General features: G+C 50.7%; 1 protein-coding gene across 1 annotated transcript in view; it reads left to right on the top strand.

The window, feature by feature from the left end:
- Positions 1-2,424: 2,424 nt before the first annotated feature.
- The window catches only part of OPRD1 (opioid receptor delta 1), a 37,162-nt gene continuing 16,647 nt past the window's right edge, over positions 2,425-22,939 (top strand). Inside the window, exon 1 of the mRNA XM_066375657.1 lies at positions 2,425-2,651. Coding sequence (XP_066231754.1) covers positions 2,425-2,651 — 227 coding nt within the window. The remainder of the gene's footprint in view (positions 2,652-22,939) is intronic.

Raw genomic sequence — 22,939 nt, forward strand, 5'->3', positions numbered from 1 at the left:
ATGGGAGTTGATGCTTCCTGCTCCTCCCCCTTCTCTCTCTCTCTCTCTCTCTCTCTCTCTCCTCTCTATAATGAATAAATAAAATCTAAAAAAAAAAAAAAAAAAAAAAAAGGATGAGTAACAAGGCCTGACCTGTGGTGGCACAGTGGATAAAGCGTCGACCTGGAAATGCTGAGGTCGCCGGTTTGAAACCCTGGGCTTGCCTGGTCAAGGCACATATGGGAGTTGATGCTTCCAGCTCCTCCCCACCTTCTCTCTCTCTGTCTCTCCTCTCTGTCTCTCCCTCTCCTCTCTAAAATGAATAAATAAAAAAATAAAATAGAATAAAAGAATAAGTAACAAGAGGACCTGGTCTACTTGGTGGGGTGGGGGCAGTGAGCGAAGGGATAGTGAGTGAAGGGATAGTTAAGCTAAAACCTAGAGGACGAATAGCATTTAGCTCGAGGCAGTGGCTGAGCCTTCCAAGTGGAAGAAATAAGAGTGTGCAAATACTCTGAGCTAGGAAATAATTTGGCTTGTTGGAAGGATAAGAAGGGAGCCAGAACTCGAACAAAGTAGCTCTCCTCTTTCCTGTCCCAACTTCTTTCCCCTGGCACCAGAAATGTCTCTGAGTACCAGGCCCTTTGGGACAGGAAAGAGAGTTCTGGCAGCACATATGACCACGGAGCAAAAATCACCTCTCTGATGATTCCTTAGATGGTTAAGTGCAAAAGCCTTGGGGTGAGGAGACTACTGTTGCTGACCAAGGGGCCTGGGCAGCAGCTGGGGGGGGGGGGGGCAGAGAGAATGGAAAGGAAGGTGAGTTTGGGAATTCTGGCTTTGTTCTTTCTGGGAAAGGGGTAAGAGCCTTGCATATAGATGGATGACTCAAGCCAGAGATGGGTAAGGGGTCCTTGCCCAGTCACTCTCAGGACCAAAAGCATCGCCACAAAGCCTAAAGCTCAGAAATCCCAATGTGGTCTCATTTCATTCCCCCATGGGACCTTTATTCATCTAACCAATATTTTCTGGGCACTCGCTGTAACCCTGGCCCTCTACTGGGTTCAGGGATCAATCAGGCCTGGTTTCCCCAAGGAGGAAACAAACTCAGAAATAATTGCGATATGGGATAATTTAGTGACTAGCCTAGTCTTCTCATCTGTAAAATGGGTACACGAATAATAGAATCTTCTCCGAAGTGTTGATGCATGGATAAAGCGTATATCACGGTGCCTGGAACAGAGTCATGGTTGGTAGAGAGACTGTTCTGGGAAGGACAGGAGCCCCAAGGAGGAGGATGGTTCTGGGTCTGGGCAGGTCAGGTTAGGGAAGGAGTATAGGAAGTGACCTTCTCCCGATGGTCTTTGAGACCCTGCTCACCACCTCATCCCATTCTCTCCACATGCGCTACCTGCCTTCTCCTCTTCCTGGCCTCTTTTTAGTCCCTCTGAGCACAGAGTCTTTGCACATGTGGGTTTGTGTTTCCTTTACCTGGAATGCTCTTTCCTGGTTTATTCCCTAAGTTAGTTACTCCCCAAACATCACATCTCACTTTAAGTGTCATCTCCTCAGGGAAGGCGTCCTGACCTCTACCTCTGCGTTTTGTAGGCCTTGCCACGGGAAGGGCTTGCTTTCCTTCACTTTCCTCAATGTGTAACTGTATCTTTATTGGTGTGATTTTAGGATTGATGTCTCTCCTCCCCTGGGTTGGAAGCCCCAGGATAGGGGCCGCATCTGCTAATGGGACCTGGCTCTTATACCTAGCACCCACCCCCCAAATCTGTTGAGTGAATGAATGGGGTGCAAGAAAACCATAGACCATAAATGGAGCACTTACTGTGTGCCCGGCACTAAGCTAAATTCTTTACACCCATCATCTTAACCTCCCCAACAACCCTCCCAGCCAGGTGGTGCGATTATCCTCATTTTACAGACGAGGTAAATGAAGTAGAGGGAAGTTAAGAGACTCGCTCAAGGTCACTGTTCGTTGGTGCAGGGGCGACAGGCGGAATTCACCTCTGGGTCCTTCTGACTCTGGAAGTGGCAAAGGGATGTGTGTGTGGAGGGTGAGTGTCGCCTGCGGTGGGGTACACACGAGCCCGCGGAGCGTCTCTAGGGAGGGAGTGGGAAGCTTCCTCGGCCCGGCTCCAAGCCTCTGGTGCAGCACCCGCCCCCGGTCGCGGGCTCAGACTGGCGGCAGCCTCGGGGCCACGTGGTGCGCGCGGTGGGCACGTCCGAGGAGCCCGCAGCGGTTCCCAGCTCAGAGCGCTCGCGGCGAGAAGAGCGGGCAGGAGGGCGTCCGAGGCAGGGTCTGTGCGGGCAGCGGGGCGGCCAGCGCGCTGCAGCTGGTGGCGTCGGAGCCTTGGCCTCCGCCCCTGGCACGCTCCTCAACCCTGGTCTCTGCGCCCAGGGCGCACGGTGGGGAGGAACGCGGCGCCGGCAGCCATGGAGCCCGCCCCATCCACGGGCGCCGAGCTGCAGTCCCCGCTCCTTGCCACTGCTCCGGACGCCTTCCCCAGCGCCTTCCCCAGCGCCGGCGCCAATGCGTCGGGGCCGCCGGGTGCCCGCAGTGCCTCTTCCCTCGCTCTGGCCATCGCCATCACCACGCTGTACTCAGCGGTGTGCGCCGTGGGGCTGCTGGGCAACGTACTCGTCATGTTCGGCATCGTCCGGTGAGTCCGCTGCCCGCTGGTGCCACGGGGCCGGACCCGTGTGAGTGTAGAGACCGAGGACTTGTGACCCAGTCCTCGGACCAGGGACTCCCCGGGCCTCTGTACTTTCTGCAGGGAGTCCATGGAGCCCAGCGGGAAGACCACTTCCATTGGAAGGAGGACGCTGGAATTTGTATCAGTGTGTGTGTGTGTGTGTGTGTGTGTGTGTGTGTGTGTGTGTGTGTGTGTGTGTTTAACTAAATAACATTTGATCATCTGTTGTCCCCTTGCTTTTGCATCAGCTTATGCGGGACAGTTTGGCGACAGCTTGTGTATCTGCCAGCTTGTGATTCTGTGTTTGTGACAGTACAAATGCACTGTGTGTTTGAACCTCTGAAACCCATAGGGGTGGGCAGAGATGCCTGAGGTGCCATGGGCCTCTGGGGAAACAGCTGTGCATGGGCTACCTGTGCAGGTGGGGGGACAGGAGAGTGTGTGTCTGCTCCAGGCTGCGGGGGCACTTCCCAAATCACACCTGGTGGTCGGCTGTTAGTGTGTGCTCGTCTCACACTGTCAGTTTGGGATTCTCTCTGTATGAGAATGGGACAGTGTGTTGTTTCCTGTCAAGCCCTCAAACCCCAGAGAGAAGGGAGCATCCAGAGTAGCCTTGGACAATTGTGTTTGTGCACTTGTGTGTACATTTGCCAGTGGAGAGCCCACAGTTCCTGGGTACAGTGGGCAACAGCTGTGGGTCAGCCAGTCAGTTCTTTGCTCCTGTTCCCAGTGGCCATCTGGTCAGGAGCTCTGATGTGATTTTTTTTAAAAATTATTTTTTAGAGAAAGAGGAAGGGAGAGAGAGAGAGGGGAACATCGATATGCTCCTATATGTACCCTGACTGGCAATCGAACCAGCAACCTCTGTGCTTTGGGGTGACTCTCTAACTAACCGAGCCATCTGGCCAGGGCTCTGATGTGATTTTGAGAGGCCTCAGGTCCTCTTCACAGATGCCTTCCCGTTTTCTCCTCTCCTCCTGTAACAGTCTTTTCTTTTCTGCCAAAGGCAGCAGAGGTTTGTTTGGGCCGGAGTTCGTGCTTTCACATTGGAGAGTAAGGCTCTCTTCTAGGTGTCTGTGGACCTCTCAGAGGGTCTGAAACATCACAGGCTTGCCCCTGCAGCAGCCCCCAGCCCAGCTTTACTAGTTCAGACATGGGCAAAGCATTGCAAGGAAACTGCTATTCTTATGACAGCAGAGGTGCCTGGGTATTTACCGTTAGTTAAAAATGAGTCTTCTGGCCTGACCTGTGGTGGCACAGTGGATAAAGCGTTGACCTGGAATGCTGAGGTTGCCGGTTCGATACCCTGGGCTTGCCTGGTCAAGGCACATATGGGAGTTGATGCTTCCAGCTCCTCCTCCCTTCTCTCTCCCTTTTCTCTCTCTCTCTCTCTCTCTCTCTCTCTCTCTCCTCTGTCTAAAATGAATAAATAAAATCTTAAAAAATATATAGGTCTTCTGTGCTGGTTGATTGAGGCCATAGCCCTAGACCTCTCTGGACTGCGGTGCCACCAGGCAGGGCAGAGGGCAACAACTCAGAAGTTGGAGATGTGAACTGTGGTCTCCACCCAGTCACTGATGCCCATCAGAGCAGGAGCAACCAGCCCCCTGGCCCCACCTCCCACCTGTCTCAGTTTCCCTGTCTGAGGGATAGAGAGCCAGATCTCCTTGACTGGGAAGTACTGTATGAGGTTTCTGCAGGACAGGGCTCAGTGCACTGTACTCAGTGCACTGGAGTACAGTATTGGATGGGTATGTGAGTGTTGAGGGAGCTTTAACATCCATGATCGCTGGGGGATCTTTGCTCCCCCAGGAAGAGTGGAAGATACAAAAATTTCCTGTGTTTTCAATGACTCATCACCAGCTACTGTGGGAACATTCGCCCAAGCACAGGCAGCATTGATCTTTGCTTTGTGTTTCATCAGTGATTCTCCACATTGCCTTCGGAGATAGTGTAGGGTTTAAAGTTGGGCTAACCTGTGTATGTGTTAATCCCAGCCAGCTCATGAACTGGCTTTGGTACTTGGGTCTCTTTGAGCCTCACTTTTTTTTTTTTCATCAGTAGAATAAGGTAATAATAAGGCCTTCTTCAACAGAGTTTTTGTGAGGTGTCGAGAGAGCATGTGTAATGCAGCTGGCCTGGTGCCTGGACCCAATAAATGGAAGCTTTCTGGGCGATGAAGAGGAGGAATTTTCCAGATCCTTTAGAATCCAGTGCTTGTTAAAGCAGGGAGAGGAAGGGAGGCACTTGTCCTAAGGTGGGCCTGAGAGTAGCCACTGTCCCGAGAGTTCCAGGTTCCTGGCACATACGCTCTCTTGGCTTGCGACTCCACCTCTGAAGCTCATGGGTGCACTGTGCTAGATGCTGAGCTGAGGCAATGGTGAGGAAAGACATCCACATGCTCTGGTCTGGGGAACACTGAGTATCAGTGTATTCAGTCCCATTTCCAGTCTCTTCCCCAGGGCCTCTGGCTGGTGGGCTGATGAGCACAGCGCCCTCAGTACCATTGAGCCTGGGGAAGACATCTCACGTCTAAGGGTCCACTCAGGGAAGGCCTGGGCTCAGCCTGCTGGGGTGCTCCCACCCAAACTTCCCTCAGTTGCATTGTCAAATGTGTCTTGCCAGCAGTGTAGTTTGCCCCCATAGGTCCTCCCTTTGTTGAGACATCTCCCTGGCTAACCATCTCTGTGATATCTGTGTATCTGGGTCTGAACGATTTAATCCTCACCTACCTCTCTGTCATGTAAGCATTAGAATCCTTATCATCATCATCCCTATTTTGCAGATGAGGAATCTGTGGTTCAGAGAGAGGCAGGGCTACTTGTTCTCCTAAGGCTCCACAGCTCTCCTGGACCCAGAGCTAGAACCCTGGTCTTGTGACTCCAAGTCCAGAACTTTTTCCAGAGCTGCCTAGGATAGGGGACAGTCGAAGAAATTCATGGAAGGAGGGGGCAGAATCCTGTCTCTCTCTTATCCTAGAATCCTCAGAAAATGATGGAAACAGAAGGACTGTGATCCTAAACGTTACCCCGCCCATATTTCAGGCTGCTATTCTTGGAGGAGGGGGAAGGAGGGAGGCCCAATGTTAGTCCTTCCCCAGTGAGTGGCAGACTAGGGACAGGGTGACTGCCTGGGACCCGGCTTCTGCTGGTAAAGTCCCAGGAGCAGTGGTGAAAGGGGACAAAGACAAGCCTCTGCTCTATCTGGATGACACTCCATGCAGGGCCTAGCATAACCAATAAGTGAGTCAGTTGATGGGTTGAATGAATGAATGAAAGAATGAATAAGTGCATGAATTCTTTTTTTTTTTTTTCATTTTTCCGAAGCTGGAAATGGGGAGGCAGTAGGACAGACTCTCACATGTGCCCGACCAGGATCCACCCGGCATGCCCACCAGGGGGTGATGCTCTGCCCCTCTGGGGCTTCGCTCTGTTGCATCCAGAGCCACTCTAGCACCTGAGGCAGAGGCCACAGAGTCATCCCCAGCGCCTGGGCCATCTTTGCTCCAATGGAGCCTTGGCTGCGGGAGGGGAAGAGAGAGACAGAGAGGAAGGAGAGGGGGAGGGGTGGAGAGGCAGATGGGCGCCTCTCCTGTGTGCCCTGACCGGGAATCGAACCCGGGACTCCTGCACGCCAGGCCGACGCTCTACCACTGAGCCAATTGGCCAGGGCCTAAGTGTATGAGTTCTTATCAGACTTGAACTTGGGCGGTGAGGGGTGGGGAGGGTTTGCAAGGGAAGGTCCGGAGGACCCTTGGGGCAGAGTGGCAGAGGTGGAGGTCTGAAGCCAGATATACCTAAGTTCAAAGCTACATATTTACTGTCTCTCTGGGCTAGTAACCTCACCTCTGAAGCTCATTTCTTGGCCTGTAAAGTGGGAATACAAAGCATCCTGGTTTGTGAGGATTAAATGTGATAACGTGTTGTATCTGAGCCTTTCAAGCCCTTTGAGAACAGGGAGGGGTCCTGTGTGAGACCCTCAGGGAAATTCTGTGGGTGCACTGTGCTAGATGCCAAAATGAGGCAATGGTGAGGAACGAAATCCACGGGCCCTGCCTTTACGGAGCTTAGGGTCTGGTGGGAGAAATAGACGTTCATAGGCCATCATCCGACAGGCTTACTTTGAATTGGTGGAAGAATATGCGGGAGCTTTGGGAGCCCACACTGGGAGGAGGGTCTCCTCTGAGCCGGGAGCTCAGAGGAGGCCTCTGAGGAGCTGAAGGATGAGTAAGGGGAAACTAAGTAAAAAAGCTGAAGGAGGAGCCTCTGAGGGGAAGACTAACGTGGATGTGGTGCTGGAAGAAAAGAACACAAGGGATCTCAGACTCCAACATCAGGAAGCACTCTCCACTCCCTCCTCCCCACATCTTCTCCTCACTTCAGGGGCCTGCCTGCTAGCCCAGTCCTCCTCCTGCATGCAGGGAGGGGCTCTGGGAATTGCATTTTCAGCAAACAGCCTGTGGTTCCTGAAGCACGAGCAGGATTTTTTTGGGACAGCTGGTCCCCAAGCAGAGCATCACTGGTCCTGTGGTGTGAGTTCAGCTGGCGGGTGACTGTGGGTTTTCAGGTCACACGCTGGACAGCCCTTGTTTCTGGGCAGATTCAAGGCCCTGAGCAAGGCTAGCATCTCTCATTCTCTCTTTTAAAAAATATTTTATTTATTGATTTTAGAAACTGGAGAGAGAGAGATAGAGAAGGGGGAGGGAAGAGGAAGCATCAACTTGTACTATTAGCTGTTTCCCATATGTACTTTGACCTGGGGCAAGTCCAGGGTTTCAAACCAGCGGTAGATACTTTACCCACTGAGCCACCACAGGCCATGCAAAGCTGGCATCTCAGAGTTCCCTTTGGCAGCCCTCTGGGCAAGGTGGAGTGCGAAGAGCTTAGCAGGAGCCCCTCCCCCACTTTCTGACAGGTGACTCCATCTTCTGTCTACACGGCCCAGAACTTCCTGGTGTGCCTGCTCCAGAGTCCAGATACATGAACAACGGAGTCGGTGCTTTTCTACTTGACCTCTTGTCTGTTCCCAGCCTGCGCTGTCTCCCTGCCTCCACTTCTCCTTGATCCTGGTTTCAGGCAGATTTGCACCCTGCTGTGTCTCTGACCACTCCCACTCACTCTCACCCTGTCCCCTGGCCCTGTCCAGTCTGTGTGGCCCTGTTTTAGGTTATGTGTTTCTTTGCCCCTCCAACTCTCCCTCAGCTCATGTCTCCTTGTATTAAATGCTGGCTCTGCCACCTCCACCTACTAAGATCTTCAGCAAGTTGGACAGACACTCTGCATCTCAGTTTCTTCATCTGTAAAGTGTAGGTCTTAGTACCTGCCTCATAGGTACCTTTGTCCTAAAGAGAAGCGCTGTGTTTTCCCTCCCACCTCTGGACTGCAGCACAGAGCAGGGAGGGAAGGTTGGGCCAGGCAACATGCTGGGGCAGATTGCGACAGGTTCTGGTTGTCCCCTCTGTCTACTACCGGGTGCCAGGAGTTGCTGGGATAGGTGTTCAAGTGTCAACTTTGCAGGATTGGAGCTCTGAGTCCCCGTCTTGATTTTGGGGACCCAGCATGAGCTCTTTGCCTTTTGTTTCCCTCCTCTCTCTTGTGACCTGGGTTGGGGTCCACAGACCCAGTGCGTCTAGGCCGGGAGAGACCCCAGTGAGGTGACACAGTGCAGTGGTAGAGGTCACAGCTGGGGTTCAAGTAGTGCCCAGTCCCAATCCCAGCTCAACCACACCCTGGACAAACAGCTGAGCTCCTCTGAGCCTCATTTCTGCATTTGTAAAGTTGCAGGTGATCATTGTAGATTATTGGGAAGATTAGTGAGCTCATGCATTTGAAGGGCCACAGCCCAGCCCTTGGCCCATTGCAGGCGCTCAGTACTGGCTGGCTGTGGCTGACCAGCTCCCTGCGGCTGTTCCAGGCATGCAGAGCAGGTGACTGTGAAGCCTGATTGTCTGCATTTTCCACCTTGGACCTGCTCCTGCTTCCTGCACTGTCTGCACATTTACTCACTCTGCACGTTTATTCATTCAACAAGCATTGGCCGATGCTGACCTCTGCCAGGCCTGTCCAGCCGTGACTCTCAGCTTAAGCCTCAGCATGGCTACTAATACAGCCATGCCCCTCAGGAACCCCTGGTTAGTTACAGCTGCAGGGACAGATACAGAGTCCCAAATGTGGGGGTCCGGGGGGCCTCTGACCCAGCCGGAGGACGAGGTACCTGTGCTGTGTTGTGATTGGGAGCAGCAGTTGACTACAAGGAGGGGTGGGATAGGACATTCCAGGCAGAGGGAACAGCATGTGCAAAGGTTCAGCGGATATTCAGGAGCTGCAGAGGGGCTGGAAGGTTCATCATGACTGAGCTGAGGCTATAGGGACTAAAGCAGGAAAGGCCTTGCCAGCAGGTGTCCTCCTCGCCAAGGCTGTCTAGGTGCCTGCTGTGTGCTGAGTGTTGTTCAGGCTCTGATGAAACCACCAACAGTGGTCTCTGCCTTCCAAAATTCCCAGTGAGATGCAGATACTAGAGGAACTCTGTGGACCAGCCCCGGTAATGCAGGGAGTCATTCTGGTGGGGAGGGGGAGGGGAAGGTAGAGGGAGAACTGAGGAAGGAGACAGCCTGGCAGGGCTGTGTTAGGGACCAGAGGCCATACTGAGGCTTCAGTTTCAGGTCTAGATAGTGGGAGTGAGGGTTGGACAGGTTCTCGGGTCCCACGGTAAGGTGGCCATACTGGGAAATGAGGGAGCTTTGGGTCATAGGCCACGGGGGAAAGGACTTTGGGAGCAATCAGTCTGTCCAGAATGGCGTTCAAGAGAGTGAATTTGGTGTGGGTGGGTGTGAGGTGAATTGGATGGGAGGGCCCTCAATGTGGGGGAAGCAGAGAGGCCAGCTCAGGGTGATGGAAGAAAGCTGTGTGACCTTGGACTGGTCACCAAAAGCCTGGCCTCAGTTGTCCCCTGAAGTGCTGTCGGACATACAAGAAGGCAGAGTGCTGGGCCAGATGCCCTCTGGTGTGGAGGAACAGGGTGAGTGAGCAGCAGGCCTGGCGGAGTTCCTGCGCTGACTCCTGGCCTTGCCCTCCAGAACCAACGCTTCCCAGATCTGGGTCTCATTCCCTGGGGAGTGTGTGTGACTCAGACACAAGAGACAGAGTTCAGAGGAGTCACAGAGGGCACTGAGGAGCCTCTCCTGAGCTTTTGCCACATGCTAGAGGCTCTGCCATGGGAACTGTAGGTTCTCACATATAGATGAGGGAGTAGGTGCCTGTCACAGTCAGACAGGTGCAAACCCAGACCGCTCTGCCTCCAAAACCACTCCGCTTCGATGCTGCTACTGCTGTCTGTGAGACGCAAGAGGAATGGGGGCAAGAACTGGGGATGTCTGTTGGACAGGGTTAGGAACAGGGCAGATTACACACCTCTGAGGCCTCTGCATGGGGTAACAGGTGTTGAGAAACCTAGACATTGGAGTCAGACTGATCTAGGATCATATCCCAGCTGTGCTACTTACTAAGAGAGTTAGCTTAGGCCATATATGCACAACTTCTCTGAGCCTCAGTGTTCTCATCTGTGTAATGGGAGTAGCAATATAGAGTAGTTATGAGAAGTTTATGAGGCATGATGTGAATGACTTCAGCACAGAACCAGGCATTTAGTTAGCATTCAATAAACATTTTTATTATTATGTCTGTTTAGAAGAGGAGTGAAACTTGCTTCTCATTCTTTCGATTGATATTTATTGAGCCTCATAAGAACTAGAATTACTGGGTGCATACTATAGGGAAACTTTATCAGTTCAATATTACAAATATTTTTTTACTATAAAGGTAACACAGTAGTTATTTCAGAGAAGAGCTTTGTCATTTTGGTATATTTTCTTCCCATCTCCCCCTCCCCCCGTGTTTTAATGACATTGGGATCACACTATATTGAAATATTGATCATATTATATACTATATTTTGTAAGCTGCCTTTTCACTTAACATTATGTCATTAGCACATTCTTGTGTTATCAAACATTCTCTGAAAACAAAAAAAATTCTCTGAAAACATGATGTTTTTCTTTTTCTTTTCCAAGTGAGAGAGAGGGGAGATAGAGAGACAGACTGCCACATGAGCCCTGACCAGGATCCACATGGCAACCCCCGTCTGGGGCCGATACTCTGCCCATCTGGGGCAATGCTTGCAACTAAGCTATTTTTAATGCCTGAGCCGGAGGCTCCACAGAGCCACCCTCATCTCCTGGGGCCAATGCGCTTACACCAATCAAGCCATGGCTGCAGGAAGGGAAAAGAAAGAGAGAGAGAGAGAGAGAGAGAGAGAGAGAAGGGGGAGGGAGAGGGATGGAGAAACAGATGGGCACTTCTCCTGCGTGCCCTGACCGGGAATTGAACCTGAGACATCCACATGCCAGGCCAATGTTCTACCACTGAGCCTACCCACCAGGGCGAAAACATGATTTTTTTGATGGGTGCATTATGTGAATGTGTTCCATTTGAGGGGACTTATATTATTTTCAATATGATGCCAATCTAAATAATGCATCTGTGAACATTCTTGAACACCTACCTTTATGCACATTTCGTATGATTTCTATCAGAAATTTTGCATCTGTCAAATGAGCAAAAATGTATGGGCTGCTGTGCAAGGTAAGAAGCTTCCCATCACTGCAGGCATGCAAGAGGACACTGGACAACCACTGGGTGCAGGTTTGGCACTGCATATTTGGCTGGAGGAAAGATAAGGCAGAGAATTCCAGGCTCCTCTCACCATGGCTAAGATGTGAAGACTGCTTCTTAGATGCTGTGATCTTAGATTCCCTTTCTGCCCTTCCTGGCAGATGGTGCCTGGACTTTGAGAGGAAGGGGGCTGTGCCAGGGCAAGGCGTGATTTTATTAAGCTCAGAGTCCTGGGACCTCTAAATCCAATTGGCTACCCAGAACATCATAACATGCCCAGGAAGAGGGATAATTGTGGGGTTGGTCAAGCAGAAAGCCTGGCTAAAATGAATAATTTAGCATCATGCAGGCTTCAGCAGCCCCATTACCAACCAGCTGGGGGGTCCGAGGTGGGAAGGGGCATCTGGGCGGTGCTCTGTTGATTTATAGCTCCCAGCACAGCTGCAGAAATCAGCAGCTTTGTCTCTGGCCTGGGTGGATGGGTGTGGAAAGAGTTGTGTCTTTTGTAGATTTCTGAGTCTTTCTTTTTCTTCCTTTTTTTTTTTTTGCATTTTTCTGAAGCTGGAAACAGGGAGAGACAGACAGACTCCCGCATGCGCCGGACCGGGATCCACCCGGCACGCCCACCATGGGCGACGCTCTGCCCATCCTGGGCGGTCGCCATGTTGCGACCAGAGCCACTCTAGCGCCTGAGGCAGAGGTCACAGAGCCATCCCCAGCGCCCGGGCCATCCCCGCTCCAATGGAGCCTTGGCTGCGGGAGGGGAAGAGAGAGACAGAGAGGAAGGCGCAGCGGAGGGGTGGAGAAGCAAATGGGCGCTTCTCCTGTGTGCCCTGGCCGGGAATCGAACCCGGGTCCTCCGCACGCTAGGCCGACGCTCTACCGCTGAGCCAACCGGCCAGGGCCTCTTTTTAAAAGAAGTTTATTTATTGATTTTAGAGAAAGAGAGAGAGAGAGAGAAGCATCAATTTGCTGTTCTACCTAGTAATGCATTCATTGGTTGCTTCTTCCATGTGCCCTGACCAGAGACTGAACCCACAACCTTGGCACATCGGGATGACACTCCAACCAACTGAGCAACCCGGCCAGGGCTCTGAATCTTTCTGGATAAGTGAAAAGAACTCATATTTCAAAGTCCTTTGGGGCCACAGAGCCCCTTTCAATAAATACGCAGAGTGGTAGAAACAGCCTTGCTCTTCTCTCTGCAGAAGTAACCCTTTTCATCAAGGTATAGAATTTTGAATTGTAGATGGTGATTCTCTTTTGTGCCAGGTGCTCTGCTTAGAGATGTATATATAGTATCTCATTTAATCCTCATACCCACATGAAGTGAGCGCCCATCTTATAGATGAGGAAAGGTGAGGCTCAGAGAAGTGCTATAACATGTGCAAAATCTCAGAGTCAGGTTGAAATCAGGTCATTCAGATCTTAGATCCCACACTTATAACCCCAGCCCTGTTTTCTGCCACCTGTATGTCAAGTTTAGCCCATCTGATTTACAAATGAGGAAACTGGGACCTGGACATGTTCTGTGTTTTTCTTTCTTTGAGTTAGTGGCCATGTCAGGACTGGAGCCTGCCTTTCCTAACACCTTGCTCCCTCTTCTTGCATCTCTTTCTACACCTGGACTTACCTGGGCTAAGGGAGAGCCATGGGCAGCTGGAAATAGTAGTACCCGGGAGCATGAAAGGTGGATTCCTGCACAGGGCAATCCAACTAGGGGGCAACTGACAATACCTGATAGGCCCCAAAGAACCCCCAAATTTCATGTTTCCTGGGGCAAGGCCAGCAACTGGTGAGACAGCCACATCCTTCAGAGGCAGAGGGGTTGGGGTTCAACTCCAGGTCTGCTGCTTACTGGCTGCCCACACTTGGGCTCCTCTCTCTGAGCCTGTTTCCTCATCTGTGAAATGGAGATGATAAAAAACCACCTATGTTGCAGGGTTGTGGTAGACACACATGCAGCAGCCCCGCCCAAGAACTAAGAGCGGGGCTGGCAACAGTGAGCAAGACACAGTCGCTGCCCTCGTGGAGCTGACATTCTTGTGGGGAAAAGATAGACAATAAAAAACTAGATGTGCCTGACCAGGTGGTGGTGCAGTGGATGGAGTGTCAGACTGGGATGCGGAGGACCCAGGTTCAAGACCCCGAGGTTGCCAGCTAGAGCCCAAGGTCACTGGCTCGAGCAAGGGGTCACGTGGTCTGCTGTAGTTCCACCCCCCCCCCCCCCCCATCAAGGCACATATGAGAGAGCAATCAATCAACAACTAAGGTGCCACAACAAAGAATTGATGCTTCTTATCTCTCTCTCTTCCTGTCTGTCTGTTCCTATCTGTCTTTTTCTCTGACTCTCTCCATCTCTGTCACAAACAAACAAACAAAAACTAGATGTGAGGTCCTGGCTGGATAGCTTGGTTGGTTAGAGCCTCATCCTGAAAAAGCTAGATATGAGGCCAAGACTATGGGCAGTGAAGTCAACAAAAACAGGCATGAGAGAGCATCTGGTGGGCTGCGAGGCATGTGGTGAGGCTGGTAGGAGGAGGCAACTAAGCAGAGGCCTGTTGCTGGGAGGAGGGTAGAGGGTACAGTGAGGGGTCAAAGGTTAAGGGAGAAGCTACATGGCCTTAGGGCAGGGCCTGGCCCCTAACAGGAAGTTGTTGGTGATAATGATGCCTTTTGGCTGGTTGCTTAGCACGTGGGTACCAGGGAGAGGCATTAAGCCAAGGCAGAAAAACTGTTTCTCTAGGCCAGTGGTCGGCAAACTCATTAGTCAACAGAGCCAAATATCAACAGTACGATTGAAATTTTTTTTGAGAGCCAAATTTTTTAAACTTAAACTATATAGGTAGATACATTTCTTATCAAGGTAGTGCCCGCACGTGGTATTTTGTGGAAGAGCCACACTCAAGGGGCCAAAGAGCCACAGTTTGCCGACCAGGGCTCTAGGCCAGCCCAGATACCCCGCAAGACCGATGGATATACTCTATTTCCCTGTGCTACAAAAACTTATCCTCCTAAAGTGTTAGAAAATGCCTCTCATCTAGTGATTTTCCATTCCTCCATGGGGAAAGGGAGCAAAGCCCTGTACATGGCCAAAGTCAAGTTACTTCCCTACTTTATAAATCACCATTACTGTGGAACTGGTGGGCGGTTAGAAAATGTTACTACTAACAGAGATACAAAAGTGGGCGGTAGGTATAAAAAGGTTGACTACCCCTGGTCTAGAGCCTGTCACAGGGAAAGAGGGAAGATGCACACAGAATAGATGGTCATGAAGTAGTGTTTGCTGATTGCAGTGTAATTGTTTGTTCCCCTGGTTGCCTTCCCTGGTACAGCGGCTGCTGCTGCTCCTGGAGGCAGGAACCGTGTCCCATTCATCTTCTACCCTGTTTCCTAGCTCAGTCCCTGGCCCCAAGGAGCCGTCACTAAGTGTTTCTTAAATATCCAGTTGACACTTTGTTAATGAGATTCCCTCTGTTGAGTTGGGATTTATAATAAAAATCCTCCAACTACTAGACAAGAGGGAAATAAAATGTGCAGGGATCTTAGGCCTCGGTTCTCTCTAGAATAACCTCTTCTCAGTTTAGAAACTCTTTCCTCCAGGGGGCCTTCTTTGATCCCTCTCCTCTGTGTCCCCACAGCTCTGTGTGGCCCCCCTCAGAGCAGGGACCACGCACATTTTCAAACTTGTGATTGCTCATCCCTTTCCCTCCCCCCTAAATGAGCAGATGTGGGATGGAGGGAGAATCCTTTGTTCCCGGCTGGAGCCCCAGCCTAGGGGCTGGAACCCAGTAGGCATTTGTAGGAGGGACATGTCCTATTTTCAGAGACCCATGGGTTGACAAGTCTCACTTGAGGAACCCTGCTTTCTTAGGGCCTCTGTTGTGTCCAGCTACCCCACCCCTTGGTCCAGCCATCCTTAATCCAGAAGCAGAGCCAGGGTGATGGAGAAGAGCTTCTCCTCCCTGGCTTCCACGAGCATACTGTGGTTCTTGATCTGAACTGGAGTTTACCCTGTTTATTGCTGACCTGGCCGGCCTCCCTACTCATGTTCAACTCAGGGGCTCTGTGTTTCCATATTCCAGCCCTTAATCTTCTCCCGTGACACACTCTCTGGGTCTCAATATAATCAACCGCTTTCCTTCCTGAGGTTTTGCCAAAACTGAGACAGCTAATTAATTTCTGGCCACTCGCCACTCTGTGGGCAGGGATATAGTTTGCAGCCTTGCTACCCAGTGCCTTGTTTCCGGGCAGAAGAGCAGCTGCCCTTTGTCTGCAAACAGAGGGATCCCCGCTGGACCCTGGCTGGCCTGCAGCTGCTGAGTGGTTCCCCACTGTGAGTGGAGCCTTTCTCCTCACTGCTCTAGCTGTTCCTCTGTTTCCTCATTCTAAAACAAAAGGATTGACTTAGACATGCAGGGAGAAGAAGGTGTGGTAGAGGTTAGGAGTGTGGGTTCTTTTTTTTTTTTTTGTGGCAGAGACAGAGAAAGTCAGAGAGAGGGACAGATAGGGACAGACAGACAGGAAGGGAGAGAGATGAGAAACATCAATTCTTCATTGTGGTTCCTTAGTTGTTCATTGATTGCTTTCTCATTTGTGCCTTAACCACGGGCCTTCAGCAGACCGAGTGACCCCTTGCTTGAGCCAGCGACCTTGGGTCCAAGCTGGTGAGCTTTTGCTCAAACCAGTTGAGCGCGAGCTCAAGCTGGCGACCTTGGGGTCTCAAACCTGGGTCCTCCGCATCCCAGTCCGACGCTCTATCCACTGCGCCACCGCCTGGTCAGGCTAGGAGTGTGGGTTCTGAAGTCAGAGGGACCAGAGGTCCAGCCCAGGCCCTGCCACTCCTACTTGGGGGACTTTGGGCAAGTTACTTCACCCCTCTGAGCCTCAACATGCCTCACCTGTAAAATGGGGTTAATGCCGCTCACCTCCTGTGGTGGTTGTGCAGATTCAATGGGATAGTGAACACATATGTGGCACTTATTTAGTAGGACAACTGGCACCCAGTAAGTGCTCAATACAGGCTCTCATCAGCCATCTGTCCTTTCAGTACTGACATTCTATATTCCTGATGAAAAAAGTCCTTTTATTGGGAGAGCTGGGGAGGGGAGGAATCTTAATGGACATTGCTTCTGTGTTTTAGGCCACAGCTGGCAATATGGTGGACCCCTCTGTATTTGTTTCCTTGGGCTGCTGTAACAAATTATCATAAACTGGTGGCTCACAGCAACAGAAATGTCTTCCTCACAGTTTAGGAGGCCGGAGGTCTGGAACCAAGCACGGCCACGCTCCCTCCGAAGGCTGGAGGGAAGAACCCTTCCTTCCCTGCTTCCGGAGCTCGCGAGCGCTCTGTGGCCTCTCTTGGGCTTGCAGCTATGTCACTCCAGTCTTTTTCTTTCTTTATTTCTCTTCTTTCTTTTTTCTTTTTCTGTGACAGAGACAGAGAAGGACAGAGAGAGGGACAGATAGGGACAGACAGACAGGAAGGGAGATGAGAAACATCAATTCTTCGTCGCAGCACCTTAGTTGCTCATTGATTGCTTTCTCATATGTGCCTTGACCGTGGGAGCTACAGCAGACCGAGTAACCCCTTGCTCAAGCCAGCAACCTTGGGTCTAAGCTGGTGAGCTTTTTGCTCAAACCAGATGAGCCCGCACTCAAGCTGGTGACTTTGGGGTCTGGAACCTGGGTCTTCCACATCCCAGTCCAACGCTCTATCCACTGCGCCACTGTCTGGTCAGGCTGTCACTCCAGTCTTTGCTTCTGTTTTTGCAAGGCCGTGTTTCTTCTGTCTGTGTGTCTCTGTGTTTTTTCTGTTTTTATTTTATAAGGACAAGAAGTCATATTGGATTTAGGGCCCACCCTATTCTTGGATGACTTCATCTTAATGAATTTCATCTGCAAAAACCCTATTTCCAAATCAGGTCACATTCTGAGATTCCAGATAGATGTGAATTTTGGGGGCACCTAGTCAACTCAGTGCACTCTTCAAGGCTCACTTTCCTCCTGTGTGTGAAGATGATAATAGTAGCAATTTCATAGGGTTGTTGTTGTGATTAAAAAAAGATCATCTCTCCTGGCCGGTTGGCTGGGTGGTAGTGTTGGCCTGGTGTGTGGATGTCCTGGGTTAGATTCCTGGTCAGGGCACATAGAAGAAGCGTCTATCTGCTTCTTCACCCCTTCCCCTCTCATTTCTTTCTCTCTCTCTGTCTCTCTTCTCCTCCCCTCCTGCAGCCATGGCTCGATTAGAGCGAGTTGGCCTTGGGAGCTGAGGATGGTTCCATGGCCTCCGCCTCAGGCACTAAAAAATGGCTCTGGTTGCAAGGGATCAAGGGCCCCAGATGGGCAGAGCATCGCCCCCTAGTGGGCTTGCCAGGTGGATCCCGGTTGGGCGCATGAGGGAGTCTGTCTCTGCCTCCTCTCCTCTCACTAAATTAAAAATAATAGCCCTGGCCGGTTGGCTCAGTGGTAGAGCATCGGCCTGGCGTGCGGGGGACCCAGGTTCAATTCCTGGCCAGGGCACATAGGAGAAGCGCCCATTTGCTTCTCTACCCCCTCCTCCTTCCTCTCTGTCTCTCTCTTCCCCTCCCGCAGCCAAGGCTCCATTGGAGCAAAGATGGCCCGGGCGCTGGGGATGGCTCCTTGGTCTCTGCCCCAAGCACTAGAGTGGCTCTGGTTGCGGCAGAGCGACGCCCCAGAGGGGCAGAGCATCGCCCCCTGGTGGGCAGAGCATCGCCCCTGGTGGGCGTGCCGGGTGGATCCGGGTCGGGCGCATGCGGGAGTCTGTCTGACTGTCTCTCCCCGTTTCCAGCTTCAGAAAAATATAAAAAATAAATAAATTAAAAAAAAATTTTTAAAGAAAGAAAGATCATCTCTGGCCTGACGCAGTGGATAAATCTTTGACCTGGGATGCTGAGGTCACTGGTTGGAAACCCCTGGCTTGCCTGGTCAAGGCACATACAAGAAGCAACTACTACGAGTTGATGCTTCCCACTCCTCTTCCCTCCTTTCTCTCTATCCTCTCTCTAAAGTCAATAAGTAAAATCTTAAAAAAAAAAAAAAAACAGAGAGAGCCTGACCAGGCAGTGGTGCCGTGGATAGAGTGTTAGACTGGGACACAGAAGATGCAGGTTCGAAACCCTGAGGTCTCTGACTTGAGCGTGGGCTCATCCGGCTTGAGCATGGCGTTGCTGGCTTGAGTGTGGGATCATAGACATGACCCCATGGTCGCTGGCCTAAGCCCAAAGGTTGCTGGTTTGAGCAAGGGGTCACTCACTCTGCTGTAGCCCCCCAGTCAAAGCACACATGAGAAAGCAATCAATGAACAACTAAGGTGCCACAGTGAAGAATTGATGCTTCTCATCTCTCTCCTTTCCTGTCTGTCCCTATCTGTCCCACTCTTTCTTTGTCTCTGTCACAAAAATAAAATAAAATAAAATAAAATAAAAAGTCATGGGACTGAGAGCATAGGCATCTATTAAGAGTCCAGAGCCGCTTAAGGAATTCTGAGGCCTTGGACAGGAGCCCCCTTTCCCTTTGGCCTCAGCTGTCTTGACCCCTCATCTGGGACTTAGCTCCTGGGAGAGCAGCTTGGAGAAGCAGAAAGAACTTGGCCTCCCAGAAGTCAAGAGAACCAGTACTCTGTGTAACCTTATGCCTTACATCGTTCCTGGTCCGGGCCTCAGTTTCCCTATCTGTAAAGTGGGAGAGGAGTTTTGAATTCATTGTTAAAGATCAGAGCCTCGGCCCTGGCCGGTTGGCTCAGTGGTAGAGCGTTGGCCTGGTGTGCAGGAGTCCCAGGTTCAATTCTCGGCCAGGGCACAAGGAGAAGCGCCCATCTGCTTCTCCACCCCTCCTGCTCTCCTTCCTCTCTGTCTCTCTCTTCCCCTCCTGCAGCCAAGGCTCCGATGGAGCAAAGATGGCCCGGGTGCTAAGGATGGCTCCATGGTCTCTGCCTCAGGTGCTCTGCCTCAGATGGGCAGAGCATCACCCCCTGGTGGGCATGCCAGGTGGATCCTGGTCAGGCGCAAGCGGGAGTCTGTCTGACTGCCTCCCCATTTCCAGCTTCAGAAAAAAAAAAAAAGATCAGAGCCTCTTCATTGTCCTGAAGCATGTAGGCTGCTGGTTCGATCCCCAGTCAGGAACGGATGTTCCTGTCTCTCTCCTGTGCTTTCCCTGTCTCTCTCTAATAGCAATAAAATAAACATTAAAAAAATTAAAAGTTGCCTGACCAGACAGTGGCACAGTGGATAGAGCATCAGACTGGGATGTGGAAGGACCCAGGTTCGAGACCCCAAGGCCGCCAGCTTGAGTGCGGGCTCATCTGGCTTGAGCAAAGCTCACCAGCTTGGACCCAAGGTCACTGGCTCGAGCAAGGGGTTACTTAGTCTGCTTTAGCCCCACGGTCAAGGCACATATGAGAAAGCAATCAATGAACAACTAAGGTGTCACAACGAAAAACTGATGATTGATGCTTCTCATCTCTCTCCGTTCCTGTCTGTCTGTCCCTATCTGTCCCTCTCTCTGACTCTCTCTGTCCCTGTAAATAAATAAATAAATAAATAAATAAATAAATAAAGAAATAAATAAAAGATTCGAGCCTCTTCCAGTGCTCAAGTTCCACCATAGGGCTCTGTGTCCCACCCCAATGGTGGTAGGTTATCAAGGGCCAGCATAGGAGTCAGGTTCCTGGGACTCTCAGAGTAGCTCAGCGGGTGTCATTGTGGGCACATTTTCTCCATCTGGACAAAAAGAGAAGCTACTGTTATAGGAGTGTGCCTAGCAGTGTGCTAGGGACATTGGCATGAAAACCACCGCTGGTTATGGGTGGATGCAGCCAGCCTTGGGGCAGAAACCTGGAAACCTATCCTCAGAAGCCATCTGTGTGCATATGTCCACGTTAGTGGATTGAGATGACAGATCCTACAGAAAATGGCCTCTTTTATTTGCCTGAAGAGATAGGAGAAGTCCAGCCTGAGTACCGTCTGTGTGCTGGCGATGTGATTTACCTGCATCATCTCAGGCCTGCCATTAACCTAAGAGGTGTCATCTTCACTCAGATAATCACATTAATGAATACATGAGGGCAGATCAAGCTGGGGCCTCCAAGAAAGGCCACGCAGTGCTGAGAAGGCAGCTACCCAAGCAGCAATCACAGTTAACTGTATCGAGCACCTTTGTGTACTCAGGGCTCTCCACAGCTGGATGAAGTGTGCCATTTTCCAACACGTGGAAGGGAAAGGGTTAGGTTTAGATTCTGTGGTTCCATGGGCAGAACCAGGAAAAACAGTACCAGGTAAGGAGGAACTCTTTAGCTCCCCAATCCCCCCAAAAAAAGAAAAGAAAGAATTTACCTACCCTATAAGTTGTCCCAACAATGGGTTATATAGCAGTATTAGAGCAAAATCCCAATTATGTAAAACAGGGTATGTGTGTTTGCATATTATCTGTAATGATGGTCTACAATATTAATGATGGTTTTTAAGCTTTCTCTTTTTTTGTGTGTGACAGAGACAGAGAGAGACAGAGAGAAGTACAGATAGGAACAGACAGACAGGAAGGGAGAGAGATGAGAAATATCAATTCTTTGTTGCGGCACCTTAGTTGTTCATTGATTGCTTTCTCATATGTGCCTTGACCGGTGGCTACAGCAGACGGAGAGACCCCTTGCTTAAGCCAGTGACCTTGGGCTCAAGCTTGTGAACTTTGCTCAATCCAGATGAGCCCGCGCTTAAGCCAGCGACCTCAGAGTTTCAAACCGGGGTCCTCTGGGACCCAGTCCGACGCTCTATCCACTGCACCACCGCCTGGTCAGGCTTAAACTTTCTTCATTAGATGAATGAGTCTGTATTGTTTGAACATTTTATAGTGAGCAGCTGTTATTTTTGAGATCTCAAAAAGCATTTAGGAATAAACTTAATTCTAAATACTCTAGCAATCCATGCTGTTTGGAACCAAATGAGTTGGGTATTTTTGTGACAGAGACAGAGAGAAGGACAGATAGGGACAGACAGACAGGAAGGGAGAAAGATGAGAAGCATTAATTCTTCATTGTGGCTCCGTAGTCTCCTTAGTTGTTCATTGATTGCTTTCTCACGTGCCTTGACCTGGGGAGCTATAGCAGAACAAATGACCCCTTGCCCAAACCAACGACCTTGGGCTTTGAGCCAGTGACCTTTGGGCTCAAGCCAGCGACCATGGGGTCATGTCTATGATCCCACGTTCAAGCCAGTGACCCTGCAATCAAGCTGGTGAGCCTGCACTCAAACTGGCGACCTTGAGGTTTCGAACCTGGGTCGTCTGTGTCCCAGTTTGATATCCACTGTGCCACTGCCTGGTCAAGCCCAAATAAGTTTTGATCTAGGTTGGAGCCATTTTGCTTGATTTGGTTCCTCAGGTACACAAGATTGATCAGACTGAGGGTTGGTGCTCTTACCTTATCTCTTGCCTTGACTTTGATCCACATGGGTTTTTGTGCATAAATGGAAAAAAAAATTCTCCTCAGTTTGGTTGAAAACAAATTAGCTACTTTGGATAAATGATCTGACAATATTTCCCTTGGCTGCTGCAAAGCTGAGTCACTTCAGATTCAGGGCAGACAGGGTCAGGCTCAGATGTCCTTCAGGGAGCCTGGGCTGGTCCAGGTTGAGGACAGAAGGGAAGAAGGGAAGAAGGAAGAAAGGAAAGAGGCAGGGAGGGGGGAAGGGCTGTGCTGATTTGAGCTTTTCACTCCATGACTGGTTACTTCCAAGGATCAGGGCACCTTGTCCACAGGGAGTCCTCCAGTAAACACTATGTCCCCTCTGTATAGCATGAAGGGGACATGGTTTCTGCCTGAAGGTGTTCCAGTCCAGTTTGGAAGACTGACTCATAGACATTCATTTGTTCACCAGGAGTGTTTGAAGCACCAACTTTATGCTAGGTGCTGCTGTAAGTTCTAGGCCAGAGATTCTCAACCTGTGGGTCGCGACCCCGGCGGGGGTCGAATGACCAAAACACAGGGGTCGCCTAAAGCCAAAATATGTATTTCCGATGGCTTTAGGCGACCCCTGTGTTTTGGTCGTTTGACCCCCGCCGGGGTCGCGACCCACAGGTTGAGAACCGCTGTTCTAGGCACATAGTGGTGACCAAGATAAATACCATGCTTTGGGGGAGCTTTCATTTTAATTGTCAAAGAGAGTATACGAGGGGCACATGGAGTACTTTTGGTCCCCAAGGCAGAAGCTGAAATCGAAGTCAAAGGAAAGCACTGGGGTTTCAGGGAAGAGCACTGGTTTGAATCTCTGAACAGCCTCTCTTTGATGGTGCAACCTTGGGTAAATTCTATGTGAGTTGAGATTAATAAATACCGTCTACCCCATAGGGGGTTCTGGGAGGATTCAGTGATGCAGGACGCTTTCCTGGTGCCTGGTACATAGTCAACGTCCAACAAATGTTTATTAAAAAAGCAAAACAAACACAGGTGTAAGTCGTGCATAAAATCATGCCTGAGAAGACCTTATACATTGTTGTCCACTGTGACCATTGTACTCCCTTGTGACCAGAAGTGTATGTTTTGTGCTGAATCGACCTCTTCTCCTTGTCCCA

This window comes from Saccopteryx leptura, chromosome 3, assembly GCF_036850995.1.
Source record: "Saccopteryx leptura isolate mSacLep1 chromosome 3, mSacLep1_pri_phased_curated, whole genome shotgun sequence".
Taxonomy (NCBI): Eukaryota; Metazoa; Chordata; class Mammalia; order Chiroptera; family Emballonuridae; genus Saccopteryx; species Saccopteryx leptura.